Source organism: Herpailurus yagouaroundi, unplaced genomic scaffold (assembly GCF_014898765.1).
Source record: "Herpailurus yagouaroundi ecotype Mexico unplaced genomic scaffold, PumYag 77, whole genome shotgun sequence".
Classification (NCBI taxonomy): Eukaryota; Metazoa; Chordata; class Mammalia; order Carnivora; family Felidae; genus Herpailurus; species Herpailurus yagouaroundi.
Genome location: NW_024412388.1, coordinates 31,012,581 through 31,037,297, shown reverse-complemented (window position 1 = coordinate 31,037,297; position 24,717 = coordinate 31,012,581). Strand labels below are relative to the sequence as shown.

The following is a 24,717-nucleotide window of genomic DNA, read 5'->3' as shown; positions in this document are numbered from 1 at the left end:
CACTTGATAAATTTATGAAAGTGGCTTGGCAGAACTTCAGAGCAAAAATGGAGCCTCCCCTTCTCCCTCCGAAAATGGAGCCCTAGACCCAAAGTAAAAACCAAGCCTGAATAGTGCACACACTTCTCTTCTCTGGCCTGCATTTATCCATCTATAAAATAGAGAAGCTGGACTGGTACCCCTGATCCTGCCAGCTTGGCCTAAGTGTATGAGACCCAGTGATGTGCTGGGGGGCAAGTAGAGAGCTGACTGTTAAATTTTTGGGAACTTCTGTTAGTACATCCATTGGTAGGTAACCTGAAATTGGCTACAGCAAGAGCATTTACACCATGGAAACAGACAAGCACTATAAACCAGGTCTTCCCCAGCAGCCTCCTCCCCACCAGAGGTGGTTTTTCACCGGCACACCTGTGGGGAGAACCCTTCCTCAACCGACACACAAACCCAGCCAGGTACAGTCTCACTTTCCAACACCATCATTAACAGCTACGGGGAAAGAATCACAGGTCTCGGGACCCCACACAGCCCCAAGCACATAGGATATGTGCCAGCTCCACATGCTCAGGCAGGCACAGAGCAGAAGGCACAGGGCACAGGCCTGGGCAGAGCAGCCTGTCTGTCTGACAGCCAGCAGGTCGCTCTCAGACACAGGAGAGTGGAGAGTGGTGGTTAAGGTCCCAGAGTCTCACAGACCTGGGATGATATTTCAGTACGGTAACTCTTGGCCATGTGACCTTAGCCACGTCCCTCTCTATACCGGAGCTCAGTTTTCTTCTCTTTAAAGTGGAATAGTCCTGACATAGCAAGACAGCTTCAAGGATTGAGGGTGAACACCAACAAAGTGAAGGTAAAGCCTCCACACTGTGCCTGGTACAGATAGGGGTTTAGTAAATGTTAGCCGATGCTGTTATCACACCTCCAGACACATTCTTCCCCACCGGGGCACCTGCAGCTTAGTGTTCCCTCTCACCATCTGCGTCTTGGCACAGAAGGGGTCAGGGCAAAGTGGCCGAGGGCAAAGACAGAAACAGGAACCTCTGGTTTCCAGCTTTTATCAAAATTAATAACATTAATAGCTCACAGACATATACATACACACACATTGCTATGTACATGGTCATTAAGTTATTAATTAGTCTCTGTATAAAACGTTTCCACATTAGTGTTCCGGGCTAGGCCCGATCAGTCCTTGGCATATTCACAGTAGCAGCCCCGGGGCTTGGCCCCATGGACAGGCAGATGTGAGGCAGGTGGCTGTACGAACAGCCCTCCCCGTGGCAGGCACAGGAGGTATCCTGGACCACTTACTCTTGAGTCTTTGGCTCTCTTCCTGGCACCTGGAGACCAGGTATTCAGCGATCAGGCAAGTAGGTCCTGATTTCTCCTGTGGTCCGGGACCCAGGCACTGTGGATGGTGGCTTTGGGCAACACAGCAGACCCTAGAGGATTCTGGCCAGCTCTGTAGAGTCTGTGTCAGAGCAGCCAGAGCTGCTGGCCTCTTCCCTGCAAGAGCCGAAGGAGACGGGTTGGAGGAAGCATCCTTACCCCTTCCCTGTCCCTAACTGCCTTGTGCCTTGTTCCGCATAGGACCTTGGCCCTAGTCTTAGCCAGCTGTCAGGTGTGTTTTTATACAGTTCACAACCAGTGCAACTGTACAGGTGAGTCTAAACTATAGGATGTAGACAGTTTGCTCACTCCCTCTCTCAATCCAGAAGCTGCCGGTTGGTCTGTCTGCAACTCTCATTGCCCACAGGGTACTACAAGCCCTGGAACTATACTTTGGACTTGGGCTGGCATGATTTACTTGACCCTGCCTTCTGGTCTCCCGAAAGGCAGGCTCAGGCCACACCTGAGACCCTGCACACCAAGAGAGCTGTGAAGAATACAGGCCGTGGAGTGAGAACGTCAGGGTGCAAACCCCAGTTCTACTCCTTATCAGCTGGGCCAATTACTCTTCCTGGCTAAGCCTCTGTTTCTTCATCTACCAAGTGGGAATTGTAGGAATCTCCTGACACCTGGGGTTGTTGAAGAACTGTAGGAGATCATGAATGCCCATTCCCTAAAATGTAAACTCCACGAAGGCAGAGATTCTGTTTGTTTCATTCACTAGAGCAATGCCGGTCACATAGTAGGTTTCCAATAAGTATCTGTTGAATGAATAAATGTAAAACCAGCCAGCACAGTGACCGGCATGCAGCTAAGTATCAGAGAGATGTCAGCTGACATTATTATCAGTCAGCAGTGAGAAGGGGAAATAGAGCAGGAACCATTGAGGGAAGATGGGCAGGAAGTTAAGTCAGGATTTGGCCACAGGAGGCACGAGCTGAGGGGTTAGATTGGATGATGCCCCCTCCTCCACCCCCCTGCTCTCACCTCAGAGCCTGCAAGTCCTTCTTGTTCTGCCGCCGCTTCTCCTCATCAATGGGGTACAGCTTGAAGAGCAGCAGGCCTAGCAGGATGAGGACTATGGGGGCTATGGTCACCAGCATCTTCAGTGTGAACTTGACACGTGCCGGCTGCGAGCAGCCACGGGTCTGGTACCCGGCAAAGCTGTGGGACCCAGTGGTCAGGGGAGTGGTGAGGGCAGGGCACCTGGGGCCCAGCCCTGCCCAGCACTGCTCCAAGACCCCACCCCACTCACTCAAGACTAAGGGTGGAGATGCCCAATGAGACTCCAGAGGCAAACTTGGTGAAGAAGACGTAGAAGGAGAAGAAGATGGGCTCGGTTCCATGAGACTGGGGCTGCTTCAAGTGGAAGTCGTCAATGACATCAGGCAGCATGGACCTGCGGAGTGGTGGCAGCCATGAGGACCCACCCACCCAGCACTCCAGGGCCCCCGCTAGCCCATGTGGCGCCTCTGTGTCAGTAAGAAGAGGTGGCCCTCTGAGACTTTGTAGGCCCAGGGCACACAGCTCCGTGAAGTTCACAACTTCGTGGATGCTGCCCCGGTCTAGGCGTGCAGCTTGGTAAGTAGAGTGCAAACCAGATTTAAGCCCCCCATGTCCCATCCTGATTAGGTGTTTTTGCACAGTTCACAACCAGTGCAACTGTACAGGGAAGACTTGTTCTACCCCCAACCTGGACCCACAGAATGGTCTGCAGGAGAAGTTCCTGCGGAATTGTCCCCAAGGAGTTTCAAAATAGGGGCTAGGGGGCTGGGAAACATAGCCAGGTGGGCCTATATACACTCACCAGGGTAGTAAGAAGGCCGCTGCTACACTGATGCCGGCTGCCACGGCTACCACGTATGTGATAATCAGATTACTCTTCATGAAGGCCACCAAGATGAGAAATGGCACTGCTGACTAGGAGAAGGGGTGAGTACGGGAAGATGGGTCAGCCTGGGGACTCCCACCAGCAATCCCCAACCCAGTCCGGGCCCTACCCCTTCAGCCCCACTCACTGAAATCCCAATGTATACTGCTGTCTTCTTGCCATATCGGGTTAGGAACCACTGCCAGATGGGAATGGTGAATGTGGCCGAGAGCTGGGGATGCACAGTAGGGGGTGAGGGAAGTGGGTTAGTCATGAACCCCTGTTGCCCTTCCCAGGACCTCAAAGAAACTCCTAGCAGCCAGATGACACCATCTGGGCAGTAAGAAAGCTGACAGGCACCACTGACGGCTCTCCAGGGGAGCCGAGAGCTAGTCCCAATCTTATCTCCTGCCTTCTCTGAGCTCAGCTGAGCATAGCTTCTCAAAGTTCTTGGTTTCTGCTATGTTCTCTACCGGAATATCTTGCCCCACATCTTTCACAGTCCTATCTAAGCAATTGTAGGTCAGATCCAACTGACGATTCTGAGATTCCTCCCTCAGCCCTCCTAACCTTAGTCGGTCCGGGAAATATCCTCTGACTACCCAAAGAACCATCTAGAAGTCCAGGCTGCCTACCCACCCTCGGGGCCCCACACACACCATGATGGCCAGGAGCAGATTCTGGAATTCATTTCGGAAGCCCAAGGTGTAGGTGCAAAACAAGGCGAAGTTCCCCTCCACCAGCTGGGGGATGGGCAGCGTATAGGAAAGGAAATGTAAGGAAAGACATGAGGTCAAGGCCGAGGCTTCCCCATGTTCCAGAGACCTCTACTCACCCCACCCCCAATCCATCTGTCCCTCAGGCTTCGTCACTGAGTCCTTGTTTTACCCCACCCCTATTGCACTCCCCTCAACCCCCACTCATCCACTCCCCACCACTCCCTGCTCTCAGGCTGAGCATGTCAGGCCCCCACTCACCATGAAAGCCAGGGAGGTGAAGAGGAAGCCAGCAATAAGTTTGACATATGGGCCATGGCTCATGACCAGTCGGAGGCCCCGAAAAAAGGACATCGGCTCAGCCTGCTGAGTCTCATAGGGTTCTGGGGGCCAGAGGGGACAGTGAGGAAGGAGCAGAGACACCTCCCAAAGCCTGAGGCCCAGGCAGAGGGACAAAGCCCTGCAGCGCCGGGGCCTGCACCGCTCCCCAGGGATCCCTCACCTCTCTGCTCCCGCACGCCCAGGGTGAGGATGACAGCACAGATGACATAGATGGAGGCAATAACTCCTGCCGCCAGCAGGTATGCATTTTGCTGCAAAGGGGATAAAGGCAACATAGAGACCATCAGTCTGATCTCATCCCAACTCTCAGCAGCTCCACTCCGTGGGCCAGTCCCTTCTCTGGGGCCTGTCTCCACTGGTGAAGTGGGAGAACTATCTTGGGCTGGCTGCTGCTTCCCATGGCTAGGCCAAGTCCAGAGGAACAGAATGTTAAGAAGCCAGGCTATGGAGTGTGAGAGCTCCCCCAGATCTAGTTTCTGTAAATCACTAGTTCTATGACCCTGGCCAAATTATTTAGAATTATCAGAAATTATCAGAAAAGTGGGCATATTAACAGTTTGTAGAGCAAATGCCCAATAGTCACTATGCTGAGGATGACTGCAAACCACCCCATTGTGCCTCATCTCCCCAGATCCCTGTGCAGCCAAGGGCCTCACCGTTTCTTTGAGTGAGGTGGCGCTCTGTGTGTGATTGGTACCTTCCGAAGCCAGTGCAGAACCATTGGGGTCCTGGAGGCAAGGCGTATCCGCTTGGCCCACGATTTGCCCCTGGATCGCTGTGCCCAGCACGGTGCCCAGTACCTCCACGGTCATTCCTGAATGGTAAAAGGGTCCTTTGGAGGGGCCTTGTGGCTTGTAGGCCCCCAGGGAGGAAAGTCAGGTGGACAGATGCCCAGTTCTAGCCCCAGGTGATGGTAGCAGCTCCAGGAGGGTAGATACAGGGTGGTGAGGCAGATGACGCCTTGGCCTAACCTTATGGCCTTGCTTTGTATGACCTCTGGCTGGCTAGTCCCTGCACCTCTCTGTTCTCACCAAAGCAATAAAAGGATCAAGTTATTTTTGAGATGGTTTTACACCCACTCCCAGCAAGGGAAGAAATGTGGCGGGAGGGTCAGGAACAATAGACCCACGGTCCCCGGTGGATGGATCAGTGGGCTGGAGAGAGACTTACGATACGCAGTGGCAGAATCCCGCTCACTCTGCTCTGTGCTGATGAACATCGTGAGAGCTGAGTAGGGAACGTGGAAACACTGGCATGGAAGAGAGGCCCTTGACCAGTCAGATGATGGACAGGCAGATGTGGCTTTGGGCACCAACCCTGGAGGCCCCAGGGACTGCCCTCATTCCTCCCCACCAGACACCCAGGGGAGGTGCCCACACTCACCGTGACCAGTGTCTCAAACAGGCAATAGAAAAGCAGGTACCACAGGGCCTGGCCCTGTGGGAAGTCAGGCACGAACCAGATGAGGAAGTAAGCAATGATGGCCAGGGGTGTGGAGAAGATGATCCTGAGGAAGGGGAAGGTCTGAGTAGGGGCTGGATGCCAAAACTCCAGGATCTGGGCCCCAGCCTGGACTGCTCTGTAGTCCCACAGGGTGCCTGCCGGGAAGGAAATTCCTCCCCCTGAATCTACCCACCCCAGGGTCTCTGGGAAGAGGCTAATGGCCAAGCCCGGAAGGGCTGACTTCAGCAGTGCCCCTGGACTGAAATCCTGAGCACGGACCAGGAAGTCAGACCCTGAATCTTGCCTACATCTCCTCAGTGGAGAGGGCTCCCAAGGCAGGGGCTTCCTATGGGCTGGGGGAACTGAGAATGGCAGCTAACCCTCGGGTAGTAGGGTGGCAGGGAGCAACCCCAATACCAGTGTTCTTACGCGCACACACATACAGTCAGCACACATACACACACACTGTGGGCACACACACAGCGGTAGGGGAGGCTGACTCCAGGCGGAAGGACTGGGCTTAGTGAGATAACTATAATGGGGCGTAAACGTGTGCCTTCCCACTTGTGCATTCTACACCGTCACAAAAGCGGTTAGACCTCAGGAGGGACCGACTGCATGTCATTAGTACACACAGGCAGCAAAGAGCAGCGGCTAAAAGAAACCCCTCTGGAGCCATACTTCAGGAACCCAATTCTGGCTCTACCAGTGACTATAAATACCTTACAAGTTATTTAACTTCTCTGAGGCTTATTTTCTCATCTGTAAAATGACACTAGTAACAGCACCTACCTTACATTCCACATTTACTCAAAAGATATTCAAGTGCCAGCAACGTGCTAAGCACTATTCTTATTACTTAGGATGTTACCAGTGAACGAAACAGACGAAAGCTATGGCCCTGGGGGATCTTATATTCTAGTTGGCAAATGGAGAATAGGCATCATTTAAAAGTTATATATATTATTCAGCCTTAAAAAGAAACGAAAGTCTGACACAGGCTACAACCCAGATGGACCCTGAGGACATTGTGGTAAATGAAATGGGCCAGACACAAAAGGATAAATATTGCATGATCCTGTTCTCAAGACGCCTAGAGTAGGTGTTCAGGGACAGGGAGTACAGTGGTGGTTGCCAGGTGCTGTGGGGAGGGTGGTATGGGAATTATTTTTTTCATGGGGACAGAGTTTCAGTTTGGGAAGATGCAAAAGTTCTGGAGATGGATGGTGGTGATGGTTGCACAGCAATGAGAATGTACTTGATGATACTGAAGTGTACATTTAAAAATGGTTACAATGGCGGGGGGGGGGTGCCTGGGTGGCTCGGTTGGTTGAGCGTCCGACCTCGGCTCAGGTCATGATCTCGCGGTTTGTGAGTTCGAGCCCCGCGTCGGGCTCCGTGCTGACAGCTCAGAGCCTGGAGCCTGCTTCAGATTCCGTGTCTCCCTCTCTCTCTGACCCTCCCCCACTCGTGCTCTGTCTCTCTCTCTCTCTCTATCAAAAATAAATAAAATGCAAAAAAAAAAAATTTTTTTAAATGGTTAAAATGGCAAAAGTTTATGTTATGTGTACATTTTACCACAGTTTTCAAAAGGTTATGTATTAGAAGGTGATTAAGTGCCATGGAGAAAAGAAAGCAGTCTAAAGGGGATTAGGAGTATGGGGGTAGAGGTGACAAGAGCAGACAGGGTAGCCCTCACGGAGGTGCCGATATCTGTGCCAAGACTCGGCTGAGAGGAGGGAGTTGGCCTTGAGCAGTTGTCTGAGGCAAATGTGTGTCGGGCAGGAAGTCAGTGCAGAGGTGCTCAAGCAAGTTTGAGGAGAAGCAAGGAGGCTACTGGGGCTGGAGTGGAGTGAGCACAGGAGGTGGGATTAGGAGATGGGGTTGGAGGACATGGAGTACCAGGTCATGTCCTTACAGGCCACCGTAAGGACTTTGGTTCTATCTCATAGAGTTGAAGTGGTTTTGAGACTTTAATAAGTTGATACTAAAATGTAGAACAGTGCTTGGGACATAGTAAGTGCTCGCTGTGACTACCACACCAGAAAGCCCAGCGGGAGAGTACAGGCCCATGGCCAGGGAATCAGACCTCAGGCTCAGCCCTGCTGCATCCCAGCCTGCCCTTGTGACCCTGTGGATACTCTGCCTCTCACCACGTGGCCTTGGGAACTCCAGGGAGAGTGTCTGTCAAAGTCTTCCTGGTCGGAGGGGTGGATGGAAGTGCTGGCTAAGGGCAGGGGCTGCTCTGAGGCCTGAGAAGATAGTGGGCCACAGGGCTGATGAACCCTGAAAGGCGCGGCCTCTACCCGCACCACAAAAAGGGGCTGGGTCCCGGGCCTGAGGGACCTAGGTCCTGGCTGTGGTATGGACCAGGAGGAGGTCCCGTAGCCTACACAAAAGCCCCTCAGCCCCCCACTGATCCAACGTGCGCTCAGACACAGGGGTGGAGGTACCATTCAAGAAGTATCACCCAGAATTACCACCCGAACAGGTGAGGACATGTACGCAGACACCGTGCCAAGTCAGAAACCTGCCTGAAGGCCCCTCAGCAACTTCACCGGGCTGGCTGCCACACCTGCCCAGCTCCAGGCCCTCAGATCCTGCTTCCCACAGGGAGGGCCTCCTCTTTTCTCCCTCTCTGCCCTCCCCCCTCCTTCCCGAATCCACACGTCTCCTCGTCTCCTCGGAGAACAAGGGCTCCTTCCGTCAGCCTTCGTCAAACACTCCTTCCTCTCCTTTCGCTGAGAAGCTGAGAAACCGAATGTGACTGGAAGTAACCCAGCTGCTGCCGCCGGCCACCGCAAGGGGCTGTCCAGGGTAGCTCTCTCCCATTGGCTGTGCCTCATGAGGAGATGTGGCAGCAGAGCCCCACCTCCCACAGGCTGCCAGGGACTCGGGTCTGGGGCCCAGCCTTGTGGGCTGGCTCCTACCTGGGCGGCCTGTCCAGGTGAGGCGGATGGTCCTGCCTTGCAGCCACCCCCATCCCATCGCCATCTCCCTCCCCCTCCCCCTCCCCACAAATCCACCCCCCCCCCACCCCCCCACCCCCGCAGCCCTGCAGCCTGGATCAAAGGCCCCAATCTGGGCCTTAGCCAGGGGCTGGTGCGATTGTGGTGGGAGGGGGGCCTCGTGGGAAAGGAAGTTGTGGGGGTGGAGTGGGAGCTGTGGGAAGAGCTTTGAAGGCCGGAGACCAGGTATGGGCACCCCTGGGGCAGGAAGGCGCCCATTTGAGCCTGGATGGGCTGGAGATGAAAGGGGTATGTCCACCCCCCTCCCCCCACCAAGCAGGATGTCCTGGAGAGAACCAGAGCTCCAGACTGTCAGCTGGTCCCGTGTGTCTCCCTTGGCTGTGTGATCTGTGGTACTACCTCCCCCCACTTTGCCCTATAGCCTGAGGCTGAGTAGTGTAGGCTTTGTATCAAGGGAAAAGGTAGTTTACATCATCCAAGGGGCCAGAGGTTATGGTTCTGCAAATCCCATTCTTGGTATTACCCTCCACCCTTGACCACCAGGAGCTACTCTGAAGGGGTGCCAAATTATACATTACTTGATATGTGCCAAGCACCGTTCTAAGTACTTTACATATAAAAAAAAATTTAATCCTCACCATAAACGCAGGAGATAGGCATAATTATTATCTCCATTTTGCAGATGAAAAACTTGAGGCTCAGAGATGTTAAGTGATTTGCCCAAGGTTGCATAGCTGTGAGTGGTGAAACACAGGCAGGCTGGCTTCCGGAGTATAACCTCTCAACCACTATGCAGCACTATCTCTGCCGCTATAATGACTGAGGGGGAGGAGTTAGAATTCCAGCTTCGCAGGAGGGAATGGACTTTGGGGAGCAATGGGGCCTGGTGTAGGGGAAGCTGCTCAGTCTGGCAATTTAGCCAGCCTGGGAAATGAATTGGCAGAGCATCCATCCCAGTGCCCATGCCTGGGGCAGCTGAGGCCTCAGCTGGGTTTCAACACTCGGTTTTCTGCGTCATTTCTTCTCACCCCCCAGCCTGTGACAAGTCAGATGGAAGGATCAAGAGTTAGTGGGCATGCCTGAAGCCCTGCCTTCTGCCACCTCAGAGGAGCCTCTTTTACTCACCAGGGCATGAGGCGGCCCAGGCGGGTCCAGGAAGATTTGCTAATGCAGAAGCCCACGAGGGGGTCTGTGAAGGCATCCCAAGCTCGGCCCACAAATAGGATGATGGAGGCAGAGAAAGGGTCCACCTGGAATGGGGAACAGGTAAAAGGTGACCCCTTCATCCTTCTACTCATCTCAACCCTCGATGGTAGGCAAAAGCAGGGCCTCCCTCCCCATCTCAGCCAGGCCCTTGGGACTCTGGGCTGCTCTCACTCAGGCCTTCATCATCTTCTCTTGCCTTGTTCATAATGATAACAGCTCCCTGATAGCAGCCAGTGCAGAGTGCCTTAGAAGTTTTCCCAGATCTGCTCCCTTATGTACTCCCTTCCACTGCCCTTGAAAACACTCCCCATCGACTAGAATGAATCCAGAATCACTTCCTTGCTTCCCTCTCACAGCCCTGAGCGCCAAGCACCTGGTATCAAAATGAGCATTTGCTCATTTGACTACAGTGGGCCTCAACTTCCCCATCTGTATAATGGGAGTTATGATCCCTATCTTACAGGACTGGAGTTAAGATCCCTGTCTTACAGGTCAAGCTCTATCTTGGATGTGGAAAGGAATCTTTAGATGCTTTTAAAAAGTGATCTGTGACTATCCACTGAAGCCATCCCCCTCCCTGTAAACCTTTTAGGCCTAAATAGTTTCTCTGGACTCTTCCTTACATCCATCAAGGCTCTACTATATTGCTTTTGCTCCAGGAAATAGGGAAACTGGTGGCCTCTCTCACACTGTAGTTTCCCCAAACTGACTCTCCCTAACCTCACACTCATGAAGACAATTCTATACTTTGATTGCAGGTTCCTCATATTTGTACCCCACTCAGGACCCAGCCCATGGGAAAACTAGCTGCTTGAAAGAAGTTATTTGTCCTTTCTGGGGCTCAGTGTTCCCCACCTAGAAATGGATACAATGAAGATGCTTTGCCTGCAGTGGCTGTTGAGCCTCCCACTCTCCCATCCAGACAAGGTGAATTCTCAGGATGCCAGGCTGCTGGCCAAAGCTTCTCAGAACAGAGAAGAACCCTGCTTCACCCTAAGTACCTCTCTCAGTCAAAGACCCTGTGCACTGGGCGCCTTAACCTAGCTCAGCACTTGGGGGCCTCTCTGCCCACTGACATGCCTCGGCCTCTCAGGTGAAGGTGGGAAACAGCTTATGTACAAGCCTGGCAACATCTACCAGCCCCTGAGCTGGGCCAGCTGACTGTTGTCCAGCTGGGGACATGGTGTGCCAGTCTCTTCTAAGAACAGGGTCACCAGCAGGCTCCATTCTTTCTCACACCACTGTCTGCCCCTCCAGGCTCTGTTGCTCTTGCCAGGCAAGGAGAAGTTGCCTGACCTTGCCAACTAAGACTCCTGGGGCAGATAGACTCCCCTGCTGAATACTTTCCAAAGCAAGCCTTCTTATTATCTACAGCTGACTCTGAGAGGCAGCAAAGTAGGGATTCCCAGTCCCATTTCACAGATGGGGAAAACTGAACGTATCTACCCTCCCACCTCAGGATGCTGGAGGAGCCCTGGTGGGCTCAGCCCCACTTACCTGAGCCACATCCAACAGGTAGATCTGCAGGAAGAACCCCAGGGCACAGCCCGTCACCTGGTAGGGGGCCCCCCCAACTGCATAGCAAAGCTTGTTGCAAATGGACAACTGTTGTTTCTTCTTTGGTTCCTTCTGGGAAGAAGAGGAAGGGATGAAAAGAGACCCAGGATCCTGGCCTCCATCCTAGAAGGTTCCAGAGGCAGGACCATTCTTCTGATCCACTCTGCCAGGAGGAACAAGTCTACCTTGCCCTGTTCCCACCCAGGGTGATCTCACTTCCTACAAGAAAAGAAAGGTATTCTCTATCTTAGGAAGCTGGAAAAGGGGATTCCATACCAAGGAAGTGGCCCCTAAGCCACCCTACCCCCAGATTCTGAGTTAATTTAGCAGCCCACCGTTCCTAAAAACAAAACAAACAACAACAACAACAACTTCCCGTAGGGTTCCAACCATGCTCTGTTCCAGTTGGAGGGGGAGCATGCTCCAGCAGCAGACCTGTGGACCTGTCCCCACCAGGCACCACCAACCGTCACAACCTGAAAATCCTCCGGCTGCCAAGAGCTGCCTAAGCCCAGCCCCTGCTCCCGCCCTAGTTCAGAGGCCAGGACCCACCTGCCTACTGGGTGAGGGGCCCAGCCCAGCTGGCTGGGGGCACAGCTGTTCCTTCCATCTGTCCCAGAGCGACCCTGGCCCCTGTAGTCAGCCAGAGCTTGAGGCAAACCCGGGAGCTGTCCTACCCTCCCTCTTGCTGTTCCCCATCCCCAGTTCCTAGGGAACCTTGGAGAGGGGAGGAAAGGCCTCTAGGTACAGGGCTGGGCCCTATCTGGGTGGGGCACTAGAGAGATTGAGTTTGCCCAGGAAAGTGAAGATTACTCATATTAGAGCATAATTGCTCCCCCCCACCCCCACCCCCCCCCACACACACTCCGCTCCTTGCAAGGATCACTTAATAAAACTAAAAGGAAACGGCAGTCACCTCCCAGGCAGATACCTATTGCCTGGGATCTCCCCCTGGAGTCGCCTGATTCAAATGGGTCCTTCACTAGGTCCAGAGAGCTGGGGATGGGGTCGAAGGTCAGGACACGCAAAGCAAGGCGCGCTCATCAACACCCACACTCACACAAGGGCCTCTCTCTCTCTCGGAAGTGCTGATCTTTCAAGAGCAGAGAGCCCTTGTTCTTATGAATGAACTTGAGCGGCCCTCACCGCAGAGTTGAGGTGCCAGTGCGGGCATGTGGGGGTGGGGAGTACGGGCTGAGAGATGGGGAATTAAGGGGAGTTTCCCGGATTTCTGGGGTCTCTGGCTTCCAGGGCGGCAATCCTAAACCGCTCGTCACAGAAGAACGGAAACCGGCTCTACACAGCCAGGCACCACGTGAAGCTGCCGGCGCGGCCGCTGGGCGGAGAGGCGGGGTGGGGATGAGCAAAAGGGGGCGTCTACAAATCCTCTCCATCACCCCCTGTCCCCAAGGCCGGTACCCCCCGGCCCTCCCCTGCCACTGGGCTAGCCTGTCCCCGGCTAGCCCGAGGCGTCCGGAACCAAACCTCTTCCTCGACGTCCCCATCTCAGCTTGCTCTCACCCCTAGCCCTCCGCCCGGGGGGGGGGGGGGGGGGTGAGGGGGGGGTCCTCACCTTCACCTGGGCCGGCCGTTCAGCGGCTTGGAGGATGCCGGTGGGCAGCAGCCCCGCCGCGGAGCCGCTCTCGGAGCCCTCTCCCTTGGCCATGACCCGCGGGCCACGCCGCCTGGGACCGGAAAGCCGGGATGCGCCTCTGCTCCGCGGGACTCCGCTCTGCTGGGACTCCCGTCGTGGCCGCCGCCGCCGCCGCCGCCGCTGCCGCCACGGCCGCCTCTCGCTAGTAAACCCGGCGGGCGGGCGAGGCGCACACTCCCCTGCACGCCCCCTCGCGCCTCTTAAAGGCCCGGCCCTGCCCATTCTGATCCAATCGCCGAGCCGGCTGCCCTGCCTGCAGCCAATCTCCTCGCCCGCCTGGCGGCTCTCCCGCCTGCCTAAGCCTCCCAGCCTCTCTGCCACTGAGCCACGTTCTCAAAAGCCGGCATCCGGCTGCGCGTGCTCCTCGCAAATCCCGGAGAAGACCGGGAGACCCACCTGACACGCACGAGGAAACTGAGGCCTAAGGCTGGAAGGGACCTGCCCGAGGTGCCTCAGAGTGAGTTCTCCCTGAGTCGGGCCCACGGCCGGTGACTTCTGACCCCCACGGCTAGGAAAGGTAGGGGCTGGGAAGCCCACTGCCCGCCCACCCCCCCCCCCCCAAAATCAGGAGTCAGGTCGTGCCTCCCTCTCCTCCAAACCTGGATGGAGGATGTAGCGCTGGCACTTCCAGTATCGATGTCCCTCTTGCATCTCCCAAGACTGACCATTCCCTCTTCCCAACACTGGCTTCTCTGGGGCCCAGGGCAATGGGGGACAACGATGACGTATCGCAGTCACTGCCCCTGCTGGCAGGGAGCTCCCAAGGTGTGCAGAGGAAACAGGACCAGCCCCCCAGTACCCCATGATAGTAACAGTGGCCTTTTATGGAGAGTTTCCTCCGTGCTTAAAATGATGTCATCCAGTCCTCACGGCAACGACATGAGCACGGTATTATCATCCCCATTTTATAGCTGAGGAAATGGAAACTCAGAGAAGTGAAACAGCTGTTATGTGGCAAAGCCAGGCCTGGCAGGTTTGTCCCTTTCCAGAGCCTTCTCTCTTAACGGCCCTGCTCTCTCTCAGCAAAAATTACCAGGACGCTAAATGGGGTATATGTGTTTCTCCAACAAAAAGCCCTAGGAGATGTTACAAAACTGCAGTGGCACTCTGGGTTGAAACAATCAAGGAAGGATTTGAAAAAGAGAGGACTGAGTAATCTGGTCCTTGAAAGAAGATATCTAGAAGGGCATTAGTCTGGAACAGACGCCAAACACAGATCCAGAAAACATGCTTTTTCTACCACCTCTGGGTCATCACCCCCAGGCTTCCCAGACACTCAAGAGGCTGGGGAGGGGGCGTGGGGGTCAGTTGCTCTAATTAGTGAAGGGGATGCTGGGATCTCAAAGGCCACTTTCTCCCGTTCCTGTGATTGCTGAGCTTCCACTCCTGTTTTCTTTCTTAGGCTCTCTGATTGATTGCAGGGAGGAGAGATGAGGTCTGGCTACCCCAGGATGGCCACACCAAGCTTCCTCATATGCCCCAGCAGCTCCCATCTTGGCACACAGCTCTTGGTCACTGCTGAGCAGACAGAGCCAAAGTGAGACAGTTGGATGCTGTGAAAAGGGCACGGGCTGACTTCCCATGGCTCCACCAGGAGCTGTGTGACACTGTTCTTTCTGTCTCTTCCCTTCCCCAGGCTTTAGTTGGCTGTGGTGGATTCTGATCCCTCCCAGCCCTAAAATCTTCACTCCTGTAGCATCACGCCATATCACAAGTGATTTAGACCCCCACCCCCAGACCATGAGCTCCAGGAAGACAGGAACCACATCTTTTTCCACTGCTGTGTCCCCACAAACTAGCTGGGATCTGACTCATAGAAGGAAACTAATAAATATGTGTTCAGTGATGCATGCTCAGTCTTCCTCCGGTACAAGCACAGGAAGAGCCCATCTGGGAAAGCCTCAGGCTCCTCCGTTTACTAGCTGCATGGCTGGTCCTGAGCAACTCAGTTACCCTCCCTGTATGTAAAGTGGAGATAGTAATAGTGACTCCCTGGTAGGGTAGCTTTGGGTATGAAACAAGAAAATGCCCAGGAAGTGCTTAGCACAAGTACCTGGGAGCTGAAGCCGGACTGGTCCCCCTCCTGGCCAGATTCCAGCCTGTGAGTGTAGCAGTGCAAGATTCCAGATATGGCCTGACCATGCCAGCACAATAGACCTATTATTTCCCCCAGTCTGGACGCGACACACTGTTAATGCAGCCTAAGACTGCTGGGCTCCAGAGCCTTTCTCTCCCATGATTAGTTCCCATCAGGTTGTGATCAACTAAATCATTCAGATCCTTTTCAGCAGAGCTGGGGTCAAGTCAGGTCTCTCCCCCACCCTCTGCTTTGTGTGAATGTCTTCGAGCTCACAGAAGGACAATGTCATCTTGCTTATTCCAGCCTGTAGAAATTGTTTTGAATGCCAGTTCTGTTGCCCACTGTTTTCTCTCCCTAAGTTTAGATCCAGGCTGCTCCTTGCAGCTTCACTCCACCCACCATCCATAGTGTTGCTGAGGACAGAGACCCCGTAACATACCTCCAGGGACACTCATTGACCAGCAATGGAAACAGAGCACAGCTAATACAGAAGCTCCCAGTTATTGAGCACTCTCTGTATGCCAGGCAAGCACTGTGCTAAGTGCTTTGTGTATATCATCTCATTTACTCCTCACAACACCCCTGGAGAGGGTAGTTTTTATTACTCCATTTAATAGATGATGAACCTGAGGCTAATAGAGGAGAAGCAGGGACTAGTTTTATAAACCCAGAGTCAGGCCCCTTTTTCTGGTGATGGTGTGGTTGGAGACTTGTCACTTAGAGATGCCTTCCAGTCCTGACCACGTGTCTCCGCTGGCCTTCTTGCCAACTGTCCTTCCTACTCCCCCTTTACCCCCACACCACCAGGCCTGGAGTCCAAGGGGCTGTCCTGAGCCTCCAGTCCACAGTAGGCAGAGGGTTCTATTAGCTTCCGGAGCCTGGAGCAGGGGCCTGGGCCCATTTTTCATAGTAACATTCTTTTCATCTAGGGCAGCAGTGAGGACAAGGGTTTCTCCTTGAAGGGCAGACAGACAGCTCCCCACTCTGTGCTCGGACCACCCTCCTAGCCATCCTTGACCTTTTCTGGGTCTAGCCCGACCTCACGGCCTAGGGCAAATGAGCTTCAGAGCCCTCTCCCTGCCCCCTTGTTGCTCTCCACCTGTCTATGCCCTCATGAAGCACCATGCCTAGCCTGGTGGGCTTCTTCATATACCCTAGCATAGTCCCCTGAGAGCCCTTGGGGGAGGCCAACAGGTCCCCAGAGCTTCTTGGGAGGCAGAGCAGCAGAGTTAAGTGCAAAGATCGCAGAGACCGGTTACCTGGCTGCATAGCCTATCTCTACCATTACAGTTTACTCTTGGGCAAATTGCCAAATCTCTTTGAGCCTCACTTTCCCCACTTGTCGAATGGGGATAATAATTGTACCTGTCTTTGGGGTTGGCATGAGGATTAAGTGGGGTGCTTAAAACAGTGCTTGGCACAGAGTGAGCACTTTATTTATTTATTTTTTTTTATTAAAAAAATTTTTTTTCAACGTTTATTTATTTTTGGGACAGAGAGAGACAGAGCATGAACGGGGGAGGGGCAGAGAGAGAGGGAGACACAGAATCGGAAACAGGCTCCAGGCTCTGAGCCATCAGCCCAGAGCCCGACGCGGAGCTCCAACTCATGGACCGCGAGATCGTGACCTGGCTGAAGTCGGACGCTTAACCAACTGCGCCACCCAGGCGCCCCCAGAGTGAGCACTTTAAAAGGATTATTAGGAGCACCTGGGTGGCTCAGTTGGTTAAGCATCTGACTCATGATCTCACCGTTCATGAGATCAAGCCCCTCGTTGGGCTCTGTGTTGGCAGCATGGATCTGCTTGGGATTCTCTCTCTCTCTCTCTCTCTCTCTCTCTCTCTCTTTCTCTCTCTCTCTCTCTCTGTTTCAGTCTCTCCCCATCCCTCCCCTGCTCTCTCTCTCTCTCAGAATAAACATTAAAAAATAAAAGGATTATTATTTATTATTATTATTATTATTATTATTATTATTATTATCTTTATTAGCACCCTGGGCAAAACCTCTCCAAGTAAGGCCACTTAAGTCAGAGGGGAGGAAATTTGATGTAAATAGCTAGAGGCTAGATTTATGTCTGGTTCCGCAATGTGGTATTTCAAGCACAATTGGATGCTGTTGGGTCGGGGCACGATGATCAGGTGGAGCTGTTGAGGTTTCAGCTAAGTGAAAGAGTTGCCAAGTGTGATAGCTTATAGTTTGTTATCCAGTGGAAGATTTCTTCAGTGCCTAACTGGCAGACTCACCACCCTGACTTCTGAAAAAAAGGAACCAGCCCATTCCTTAAAGTATACTTAGCTCAAGAGTCACTAGTAAGTTTACATTCTGGGTGGTGGTGCTCTGAGGCCAGGGAATGGCCAGAGTTAAGGCCTGGGCAGGCCCCGGAGCAAGGGTTTCCTGGAATGGCTGCTACGATAGGGATGCCCTAGCCTACTCTCCCTGGAGCCCCTATTATTTGTCCTGTAGGAAGGAGGCAGGGCAGAAAGTAGGAAGAAGGGACTCTTGAGGGTCCCAAAGAGAGGCTCTTTGGGGAGGAAGTATCTGAGGGCCCTTGAAGTCACCAGGAGGCTGCTAGTTCCTGCCTGTATGTCGGCTGGGCGATTGTAGGATAGGAGAGTCTCCGAGGCTGATCCATCTGACCACGAGAGGCTATAGACCACTTTGGAGGGAGGCCCCCTATTATGGGCTTCGGGATTAGGCTAGGTGATAGGTCTGACTTCTGAGCCTCAGGTGTCAGGGGACTGAGGGGCATGGGGAGTGCCCAGAGATTCCTCGGGATACCTGGTGCCTCCCCCAGCCAACCAGCCAGTATCCCTGTATCTTCTCATCCTGGGTTCCCCCAAGTTCAAGTTTCTTCCCAGAAGAGAGAGACATCCCTACCCCCCCAGGAAGACTCTGCAGAGGAGTTGTAAGAATGATGGAGTAGAAGGAGCTGAGTAGACCAGCCTTGGCTCAGAGAACCACACCATCTGAGACAGCCCCAGGGATTGGGCTAGGAGCCTGCCAGGTAGCCTATCCTGCCAGGTAGCCTCAGGATCCAGGAGATCAGGTGAGGCGCTTTCTGGGCAGGAGCTTAGAACCTGGCCTCAGAAGAAGGGGGAGGGGGGCCTGGGTGGCTCAATGGGGCACCTCGGTGGCTCAGTCGGTTAAGCATCTGACTCTTGGTTTCAGCTCAGATCATGATCTCACAGGTCGTGAGTTCCAGCCCCAAATCGGGCTCTCTGCTGATGGTGCAGAGCCTGCTTGGGATTCTCTCTCCCTCTCTCTCTGCCCCTCCTGCATCTCTCTCTCTCTCTCTCTCTCTCTCTCTCTCTCTCTCTCTCAAAATAAATAGTAAACTTTAAAAAAAAAGAAGAAGAAGGGGTGGGGTGGAGGCTGAAACCTGAGCAATACTCCTCCCTTCCTGGCCAACCAGGACTCTGCCCTCGCTCTCCTTATGCTCACACCATGTTCCTGCCTGGAGGCCCTGCCTTGGCTTGCTGGCCTTGACCTCTCAGAGTAAGATCTTCAGCATAAGTGACTTGCTGAACTAAGGCCAGCGTGGCAGAAGCGGAGCCTGCCTTGGGAAGCCCAAAGTTCCACCCCACTTCTGGGCCTCCTTTTACCCATCTGCTCAAAAAAGCAGGTCGGACAGCCTAGCACCAAGTAACGGCTGCTTCCACTTTCACTACCGCACGTGGAGACCTGGCCTTTGGTGGCCTTCAGACTTGTGGTAACCCTGTGATCTCATGCTGATAAGGAATAAGAGAACAGCATAGTTGGGGCCCTTAAAGAGTGTGGCCTGGAGTCAATCTTGTCAGGTTTTGAATATAGTTCTGTTTCTAGCTAAGTCTGTGACTTTAGGCAGGTCATTTACTTCTCTGAACTTCATTTATTTGGTCAATAATAACAGCTCATAGTGTTATCCTGAGGATCAGGTGAGACAAAATATATATGTGCAAAACAAAACTTACAGTTGGCTGTTAACATATGTTAATTTATGCCCTTTGTCCATTTCTTCTGACTGGCCGGATGTCTTTGATGAAGAGGCAGTGGGGAGGGGGGGCACCTGGGTGGCTCAGTTGGTTAAGGGTCTGACTCTTGATCTGGCTTAGGGCACGATCTCACAGTCAGGCTCTGTGCCAACAGTGTCTAGTCTACCTGGGATTCTCTCTCTCTCAAAATAAGTAAACTTAAAAAAAAAAAAGGCATTGGAAAAACATTTCTGTTCTGGGTTTAAAAACAAAATAGGAGGTAAAAAAAAATTTTAGACATTAATTATACTGGAATTAAAAATATTTTATTTAAAATAAATTCTTTATTTTTATTTATTTATTTCTTTAACATTTATTTATTTTTGAGACAGAGAGAGAGCATGAACAGGGGAGGGTCAGAGAAAGAGGGAGACACAGAATCGGAAACAGGCTCCAGGCTCTGAGCTGTCAGCCCAGAACCCGACGCGGGGCTCGAACTCACGGACCGCGAGATCGTGACCTGGCTGAAGTCGGACGCTCAACCGACTGCGCCACCCAGGCGCCCCTAAAATAAATTTTTTAAAAAAAACCTTAAAGGGGCACCTGGCTGGCTCACTTGGAGTGTGCAACTCTTGGTCTCGGAGTTATGAGTTTGAGCCCCACGTTGGGCATAGAGGTTGCTTAAAAATAAAATCTTTAAAATTAAAAAAAATAATAAAATGAATAGAATAAACTTAAAACATGGGGGCCTTAAAATTTTTTTTTAAATTTAGGGATACCTGGCTAGCTCAGTTGGTAAAGCATGCAAATCTTGATCTCAGGGTTGTGAGTTCAAGCCCCATATGTGTCATTGAGTTTACTTAAAAAATTTTTTTGTTGTTGTTCTTTTAATAAAATCTACTTGGAAGAGGTAGAAAGGTGGCCTTGTCCATGGTTTACTGAGCTACTCTGGACCCACCCAGCAACACAAAGGTGAAGAAGGTATGGATGATCCTGTCCTTTGAGGGAGTCACATTTTTTTAAAAGTTTTATTTAATTATTTTGAGAGTGTGAATGTGTGTGTGCACACTCACATGAGAGAAAAAAGAGAGACAGAGAGAGGAGGAGGGGGAGGAGGAGAGGGAGGGGCAGAGAGAGAGGAAAGAGAGAATCTCAAGCAGGCTCTGCAATGTCAGCCTGGAGCCCGACGCAGGGCTTGAGATCATGACCTGTGCCAAAATCAAGAGTCGGATGCTTAATTGACTGAGCCACCCAGGCACCTCTGAGGGAGTCACATCTAATCACGGAGACAAACATAAGCAGACTAAGCTACAAAATGTAGCGAAGTCCTAATGGAGATCTGTCTGAGTGCACAGACTTGAGAACACTAGATTCTGTTTGACAGATAGAAGTCTGGGAAGGCTTCACAGAGGAGGTGATGATGGAGCCAAACCCTGAGTAAGAGTTCCTGAGATAGGGAAGGGCATGTGAAGCAAAAGGAACACCACAGATGGAAGAGTAATGGAGCATGGTGGGTATAGAAACAATGAGTATCTTGGTGGGGACTGGGCATTTGCTAGGTGGGAAATTGATAAGCCCTGAGGCTGAGAAGATGGGAAGAGGCCTTGCATCCTCACCCTGAAGATAGTGGGGAGCCATTATAAGGATTCTAAGCAGAAGAGTAAAATGACCATATCTGTACTTTATTTTTTTTATTAGTATTCTTTTAAATCATTACCTCCCACTCTTTTTTTTTTTTTTTTTTTAGTTTATTTTTAGAGAGAAAGAATGAGTGAGAGAGAGGCACAGAGAGAGGGGGGAGAGAAGATCCAAAGTGGGCTCTGTGCTGACAGCAGAGAGCTCAGTGTGGGGCTCGAACGCACAGACCATGAGATCCTGACCTGAGCCGAAGTCGGACACTTAACGGACTGCGCAACCTAAGCGCCATGACCATGTCTGTACTTCATAAATATGACATGACACTTGCAATCCTTAGACTCTCGTTCTATCTCTCCTGAACTATTGGAACAATGCCCTAATGGGCCTCCTCTAATCCAATCTTCAACAACAGATGAATTAAAAAAAAAAAAAATCTGGCCATTTCATCATCCTGTTTAAAGTCTACCTATAGTATGTGTTCAACCAATATTTGATGAATGAGAGATTAAATGAATGAAGGGACTATCTGTAATAGGCCCTTCTGTGTTTCTGGGTCTATGAGTCTAAATAAAACACTTTCTGATTTCCTTTTTGGGAAAAGTAAGACCAGAGAAGGGAAGGGACTTTCTCAAAGTCACACAGCATGTCAGCAGCGGTGGGATTGCTTCCCATCCCATTGAGATTCCAAGGGGTAGTCTTTGCAGAGAAAGCCCCAGGCCATGTTTTGCCTGATGTCTGAGTCCCCAGTATGGACCCTCCAGACCAGGGCTAGGAGAACCACAGAACACTCCCCTTGCCACCACACAAACACCAGCTCCTTGTCCCCCTCCTGCCAGGAGTAGGGTTGAAATCTGGAATTCCTCCTCCTCATCTTGCAGCCTTGGTCTATCCCTAACTGCTGCTAGGAGGAACATCCGGGGTCTGCTAGGCTGTGGGCTGGGTGTGGAGTTCTATGCACCCCCATAACTATTAGGCTGGAACTATTAGGCTGTCCTGGAACTAAGATGGGTCTGTGTTGTATTCTAGGCTTTTGAGTAGCTTCTGGGTTGCTTTGGGCTCTGGACTTTGGGCTTAGCTTTAGTCTGAATTCTGGCTCTGAGCTTCTGGCCCTCTGGCTCTGGGTTCTAAGCTGTGAACTGGATTATACGCCCAGGACTCGGTTCTAAGTCCTGAGCTCTGGTCTTTGGGTCTGGTGAGGGGGGCAGAGGGAGAGAGAAAGAGACTCCTAAGCAGGCTCCCTGCTCAGCACAGAGCCCGATGCAGAGCTCGATACCACAACCCTGGGATCATGACCTGAGCCCACATCAAGAGTCAGACATTCAACCAACTGAGCCACCCAGGCACCCCTGGGTTCTGGGCTTTAGTGCTAGCTTCTGAGCTGGACTTTTGACCCGTCTGGGCTTGTTTGGGCTCTGCGTTCCAAGCTTTGGGCTGGACTTTGGGGCTGGGCTGGGCTGGATTCTAAACCTTAGGTGGTTAATTATGATCTCTCCTCTGAATTCCAGACTCTGGGCTTATGTTGGGTGGGAACAGGAGGCCAAAGAAGGGAAAATAGCAAATTCTTGAGCCTCTCCCCTCACCCCACTTCTTTTTGGAGACTTTTGGCTTTGCTTACTCCTTCTGAGTGACAGGGCCAAAGTGAAGGTAGTAGCAGCCTTCCTTGAGCTGCCCAAAGACTTCCTGGCCATCAGGAAAAAACGAAAGGTGAAGGGTAGGGCCGGTGGCACGTGGAAGTGTCCTCCGGTGGCCACGATCCATTCTGCTTGCTATCAGGACCTTCCCACAGAGCAAAGGGCAGTGAGGACACACAGGCACAGGCCACCACCTGGCTCCCTGTGGGAAGCCAAGCCACAACCAGGGGCTGGGACTGAGACTGAGGGGTTCCCAGCCCCCCCCCCCTTTCCCACCTCATTCCTGAAACTTCACCCCACCCTCTGTTCCGGCCAGGAGTTGGACTTGAAGCTCTCAGTCCCCAGAAAAGGTAGTTCCCATGGCTCACCCTAAGCTTTACTTGCACCCTCACCCTTAACCTGACTGCCTTGTCCCTTAAAATGGACTGCTCCGCATTTTATTCCTCTTCAGGTAAGGTTGTCTTCCTCCCATGCCTGCTCAGGAGCCTTGCACCCAGAAGGACTCCTCCCCAGCCCCACTGCTGGATATGCTCACTCCATGAGCTACCACGAAGGCAAGGCCCACATGCCTGTGACAGACTTCACTGAAGGGGCAGGAATTCCTGTAGGGAAATACAACTAGAAGAAATCATTTTAAATTGTGCATGTCATGTGACTGCCCAAGGGAAAAACAACCAAAACCTGTTAACAGGATGTCTCCTTGTGAGTACACTCAGTTCCTAACTTTATTCTCCCGTCTCAGATCTTCCTTCCCTTACACCCACTGAAAGAGACCACCTTTTCAGTTCTCCCCTGGGCAAAATCTACATCAGGCTCTGTTCAGGAAGCCTCACCCCCTAAGCCACATGGGATAGGATCAACAGGATAAGAAACACTTAGCAGAACACTTCCCAAAGTCTGAGTTATTCAGTCTAAAAGACTATCCTAGCAGGAGCATGGAGGGGTACAGGCAAATAGCCTTCACCAAACAGCCCAGGATGGGCCTGGAAATTTTGACTCTCAGTGTCCTGTCTCTTTAAAGTCTTTCCACCAATGAGAAATGACGAGCTATGCCTCCTCCTCATTGTTCAGATTTGGCCTTTTGGGGTGAGTGGGAATGGCAGGAGAGTAGTTAAATGCAGATCAAATACACACACATACACACATGCACACAAAACACAACTATTTATTCTCAGCAACAATATAGTCTAAATCCACATTGAGGAGGAGAAACACTTTCCTAAGAGCCCCATAATCTGGTCCTAAGCCCGGGGTAACTTGAATTAAGTTTTAGAGCAATGTCAGATCCTCTGGGTACCTCCTCTTGCTTCAGGCTGTGGCCCAGCGTAACAATTGGCCTGGCAAAGACCTCAATCTATGCTGGCTCCTCTTGGATATACATTGTCCTTGTAAGAGCTTTGAAAAGATGATGTTCTTATTTTTGGACCAAATGAAAGTCAGGGGCGGTGGAAGGCGAAAATTCTTCCCACATCTGAGAAGAACAATCCAGAAGTGTAGGGCATTGGGTTTTCTAGTACGTACTCATTCTTTACATCTCCGCTCCAGTTCCCCGCTCTGACCACCGCATCCTCTCTTAGAGCTCTCTTTGTCCATCGTGGGAACGCCTCTGTCTGAAACACACAGGGCTGTGAACCTCCTGGTCATACTCAGTTCTTGATATGTTTTGTTTGTTCATTCTGTCTCCCCAGCCAGACTGGGAACCCCAGGATGCAGGGATGAGGCTAGGATCCCTTCATTCAGATGAACATTCTCTGAGCCCTGCCTCAGTGTCAGGCAGAGTCCTTAAGGAGTTCAGAGTCTAGAGAGAGAGATCAACAGGTAAATAAATCATTACAGTAAAAGGCTGATAAAAATTACGATAAAGGTAAACAGAGGAGTGATACAGGCAAGATTGCCACGTTGCAATCCACGTTGCAGCCAAAAGGGTCTATATGACTGGTCCCCCACTGGAGTTGTGCAATGAGACGGCCATGGTCATGTGCAAGCCCAGAGGCTTCCAACCTAGCCTAGGAGGTCTCAGCAAGTCCTTAAGGATATGAGCTATTAGCTGAGGCTCAAAGGGCAAGTGTGCCAGGCAGATGAGGAGAGTGAAGGGCACGTCAGGCAGAGCAAACAGCATGTGCAAAGCCAAAGGGGGTGAGGGAGAATGGTAAGTGTTAGGAAATCTCAGGAAATACATTTTGGCTGAAGCACTGGGCACATGTGGAAGAATGCCTAGAGCTTGTTTGTTAAGTGAGTTAATGAATGCAAGAAAGACCATAGTAACAAGAATCAT

At 52.1% G+C, this 24,717-nt stretch overlaps 2 protein-coding genes across 3 annotated transcripts in view; one reads left to right on the top strand and one right to left on the bottom strand.

The window, feature by feature from the left end:
- MYCL (MYCL proto-oncogene, bHLH transcription factor) overlaps positions 1-24,717 on the top strand; it is a 103,172-nt gene that overhangs the window by 48,996 nt on the left and 29,459 nt on the right. The gene's annotated exons all lie outside the window — the stretch shown is intronic.
- On the bottom strand, positions 1,037-13,315 carry MFSD2A (MFSD2 lysolipid transporter A, lysophospholipid). Of its 2 annotated transcripts, none has more exons than XM_040469766.1 (14): positions 13,063-13,315; positions 11,430-11,558; positions 9,852-9,976; positions 5,698-5,821; positions 5,485-5,563; positions 4,971-5,128; positions 4,475-4,565; positions 4,234-4,355; positions 3,916-3,999; positions 3,405-3,488; positions 3,194-3,306; positions 2,642-2,785; positions 2,374-2,550; positions 1,037-1,503 (listed from the first exon to the last, which is right to left on the bottom strand). In XM_040469766.1, the coding sequence occupies exons 1-14, from the start codon at positions 13,153-13,155 to the stop codon at positions 1,440-1,442; spliced, it is 1,587 nt and encodes a 528-aa protein (XP_040325700.1). In that variant the 5' UTR covers positions 13,156-13,315; the 3' UTR covers positions 1,037-1,439. The 2 variants fall into 2 exon arrangements, with proteins under 2 accessions (XP_040325700.1, XP_040325699.1); XM_040469765.1 differs by having other exon boundaries at positions 11,430-11,561; positions 13,063-13,314.

What these genes read in the sequence shown, in the direction of transcription:
- MFSD2A (XM_040469765.1), bottom strand. Translation starts at nt 13,155, where the DNA reads ATGGCCAAGGGAGAGGGCTCCGAGAGCGGCTCCGCGGCGGGGCTGCTG. An exon ending in AACGGCCGGCCCAGGTGAAG is followed by an intron (nt 11,562 to 13,062) that starts GTGAGGACCCCC and finishes TCTTCTTCCCAG; the next exon opens with AAGGAACCAAAGAAGAAACA. An exon ending in ATCTGCTCCTGGCCATCATG is followed by an intron (nt 3,489 to 3,915) that starts GTGTGTGTGGGG and finishes GTGCATCCCCAG; the next exon opens with CTCTCGGCCACATTCACCAT.